Source organism: Acomys russatus, chromosome X (assembly GCF_903995435.1).
Source record: "Acomys russatus chromosome X, mAcoRus1.1, whole genome shotgun sequence".
In the NCBI taxonomy this organism is placed as follows: domain Eukaryota; kingdom Metazoa; phylum Chordata; class Mammalia; order Rodentia; family Muridae; genus Acomys; species Acomys russatus.
The window spans coordinates 77,933,476-77,937,438 of NC_067169.1; the positions used below are offsets into that span (position 1 = coordinate 77,933,476).

Below are 3,963 nucleotides of genomic sequence, written 5' to 3' on the forward strand. Positions count from 1 at the left end.
ATGTCATAGTATTTTCTAAAGATAATGATGATGCTGTCCATTTTGTATATACTTACCCTTTCCTTTTTCATGGCTTGTATACTATTGAGATGAAATATCGTTTCTCTAAGTGATCAAAATTGTGTTCTACCAACAGTGTTCATTTCTATGGGCATTTCATCACTTTCACAGGTTTATGTATGTTTGTGTGTGTATTTTTAAAGGAGTTGTTATATGTATATTCATATACAAATAGGCCATAATATACTCACAGGCATATGTCTATTGCCTACAAGTAGAGGTCTCTAGAAGTGGCTGTTTTACTACCAAAAATTATCATGTTGTTAATAATGGTTGCAAAGAAGATACTGTGGATATTGTCAGATTTTCTCAATGATTCTCACTCTGACGCAGATTCATTAAGATGGACTTCAAGGAACCACCCACACTGTTGGATATTGCTGTACAGTGTCTTTTGCACCATGATCCTTTAGCAATTCAAGCTCTCCAGGAGATCCCAGGGGAGCTTTTTGTTCCATTGTTCACTGCTGCCTTCAAGGCTAGACATGAGAAGATACTTTCAGCAATGGTGAAGAGTTGGCCGTTTTTCTGCCTCCATGTTGGACCATTACGCATGCAGGGAGCCCAGCACAAACTGTGGAAGGTCATGGTTGAGAGTCTTCAGCTTTTTCCTGCTGAGAACCCAGCTTTTAGGTAAGATTCTGTATATCGGAGGTGTAGTAAGATACAGGAGGTTATGCCATTGTCTGCTATTCTCTCAGAGGTAGTGTAGGCTAGTAGTGAAAGAGAAAATGAAACTGTTAGTCTAAACCTTGAGTTGACTTTGAAACAAGTGTCTTACAATGTTGAATATGAAATGTAAGGGATCCAGAACACTATTGATGGATTTGAATTGTGGTATTACTATTTACATTGAAGAAAGACTTGAGTGTTAAGTCTGCTGAGGATTGGTGGAGAATTAAAGGAAACAGTCATGAGTGCTGTTTACTTTTCGTGGGAAAGACTTGTTGGCCGTAAGTCAATATAAGGAATGTAAACCAAGAATAAAGTGATTTTTCTGAGTGCACAGTAATCCATGAACTTGAGGAGATCCCAAGATAACTTTGTTCTGTTGTTCAGTGCTGCCTCAGTGGATGGGCGTAAGATGCACTGACAGCAGTGGTAAAGTTTGACCATATTTCTCACGCTGCATTAGTGCATTAGGCATACAAGAAACACAGTAAATTGAAAGCCATGGCTGACGGTCTTCAGACATTACTACCATGAATTCAGCCCTTCTGGAAGAATGTGTTAAAGCATACATGGTAAGATAGCTAACGTTATACTGGAGCCTGTGGCAAGAGAACACCAGCTAGCTATAGTATTCTAACTTCCACAGTTTGTTATGGTAGATGTTGAAAATTGGATGTAAGTTGTTTGGTCTGTCAGGTGAGGTTATCTTAAAAACCCTGAAGACTTACAGAGGGTTTTACTTTGCTAATAGAGGAGCATGAGACTGCTATTGATAGAAATACATAAAATTGAGGCACGAGCAGCAAGACTTGTGAGAATTAATTGATATAGAAAATAGTCAAGGATAGTAAAGGATATAGTATTTGCATAGGAAAGTCTTCCTTAAAGCTGGTATATGGAGCGACAAAAGAAAAAAAAAGGAATCATTTTGTCACTACATGTTAGTATTGATCCCTCTTGTTTATGTTAATATTTGCTATCTCTCAACTGTTCTATGTTTTTTTTTTAACCTACAGGAGGCCTAAACTGAGGATCCTAGATTTAACTCAGCATCCTGGCTGCAAGACCAAATGCCCTGAGATCACTACTACATGCACACCCTGTTTGCGTTCTGGCGCTTACTCTGAGCGCTCTGTCATGAAAGTCGAAAGCCAATGTAGTTCAAGCTCAGAATCTGAGGGTCATTCCCCCAAGACAACTATGGAATTACTGGTGAGCCTTTTCCTTGATAGTGCCTTTAGGGAAAATGAATTTTTTGCTTTGCTTCTGAGTAAGGTTGAGCAGAGCTTGGGATCTTTGCACCTCTGCTGCTGTGATTTGCGCATTAAGAATTTGAGTGAGTGCAAAAGTGCCTTAAGCCACCTCGATCTGAAATGTGTTACTTACCTGGAAGTTGTTGAGGCTTCTCTCACTAAAGTCGTCTCCCTTCTGAAGCAGGCTATAAACTTAGATAGTCTTAGCCTGTCTAAAATCACCTGTAGATCATTTAATGGAAGAGCCTTTAGAAATTTCCTTTCTCAACTGAGAGGTATGGACCACCTCAAGGAGCTCAGCCTGTCCTCCTTCTGCCTCACCGATCATCTTGAACATGTCCTGAGGTAAGAGCTTGGGATAGGTACTGGGTTACAGTTAATAGCCTGTTTTTAAGATGAGAAAAAGAGTTCATCTTTCACCTTCCATGTCAGAATGGGCAATGCTGTGGGTTTAAAAACAGCCAAGAAAGGGCACCTTTTTCTAATTGAAGAGAAAACAGAGTTGCAAAAATCTGGTCGTCTAAATGCATGCAGGCAGTGTACTCAGTGAAGGTGAAAAGAGTAGTGCAGTACTTCTCTAGCCATCAGGAGCTGAAGAGGAGGAATTGAGAGAAAATTTTTGTTATGGCACAGGCGACCATACTTATAGCCATGTATACACATAGACTATGGGCCAGACCATTTCCCTAATGTGCTATCTCCAAGGTTCAGGCTGGGAATGTGGAAGCTGTCATTCATGGACAGGCCACAGGGAGCTTCCATTTGCTTGCACCCTCTGTCCTATCTCTTCTAAGCAGTTGAACTAGTCCCACCTTTAATTATATTCTAGTTACTAAGTACATAATATATTTCACTGAGATTTCAACACACCTCTGTAGCAATATCTTGTACACATTATAAGGTTAAAATAGCACTTGTTAAAGTGATAAAGTATCTTTCACAGATGCACAAGTCTACTAAGTATGTGAAAGCCCAGAGCATTAGCTGCTAATGCAAAATATGTGCAAAATAGTTTACTCTAGATTCCTGAGTATAATTCCACTCATCTAGTCCTCACTTTCAAGAAATACTTGTGTGTTTCCTCTCTGCATTGTAGTACCAGCGGATTTGGATTTTTTACACCTGCCATTTTGTGGACTTATTTACAATGACTTCAACTTTCTGTCTCAGTGCCCTCAAGTCAACCATTTAAAGCTGTTGGATATCAGTAACAATTCAATGTACTGGGAAGATTGTGAACCCTTTTATTGTCTCCTGGAGAATCTCTGTGGTTCCTTGCAGCATCTGGCAATTGACCACTGCCTTTTAACAGATGCTACACTCTCTATTCTGGCCCCAGCCCTGAGCTGCTGTTCCCAACTCTGTTTGTTCAGCTTTTCTTCTAATCCCATTACTATGCCTATTCTCAGGAGAATTCTTGAGTACTTAACGCCTATGACGCAGCTGAAATACGTGATTTATCCTATCCCCGTGCATTGCTATGGGAGATGGCACGTTTGGAGCAGTTTGGATGCACAGAAACTTGCTGATGTGAATGCGCAGTTGAAGGTCATGCTGCACGAGGCAGAAAGGGACGACATGTGTTGGATCACTTATACTGGTTAAATTGCGGACTCCAACACAGCTTCAACTTGATATGTTCCCTTAAGTGCTGAATAGGTTCTTTGTTGTTGTTATTGATCCCATAGAGTTAATACAAGTGGTCCTTCTCTTGTAGGGAAATACAGTTAAAAAGTATAGGTGTGTTACCAATAGCGAAAAACTTAGAAGAAAATGGAGGACTTTGAGAGGACCTATGTGTCTCTTGACTATTGTTCTTGAAAGTATTTCATCTTACCTACTAAAATTTGACCTAGAGAATTTGGAAAGACTACATGACGAAATGTCACAGCTCCATCTTCAATGAGATTTATGTCTGGATACTTAACACCAGTCGCGACAATCTAACCTGTCCTACGTGTGGCTTAGGAGGGCAGGT

The 3,963-nt window shown here is 40.1% G+C and overlaps 1 protein-coding gene across 1 annotated transcript; it reads left to right on the forward strand.

Annotated features, from left to right (window-relative positions):
- Positions 1–400: 400 nt before the first annotated feature.
- LOC127185361 (melanoma antigen preferentially expressed in tumors-like) lies at positions 401–3,590 on the forward strand. Its single transcript, XM_051141852.1, is given in 3 exon segments — positions 401–693; positions 1,749–2,347; positions 3,082–3,590. Coding segments are annotated over 3 exon segments (1,398 nt in total). The 5' UTR covers positions 401–403.
- The last annotated feature ends 373 nt before the right edge of the window (positions 3,591–3,963 follow it).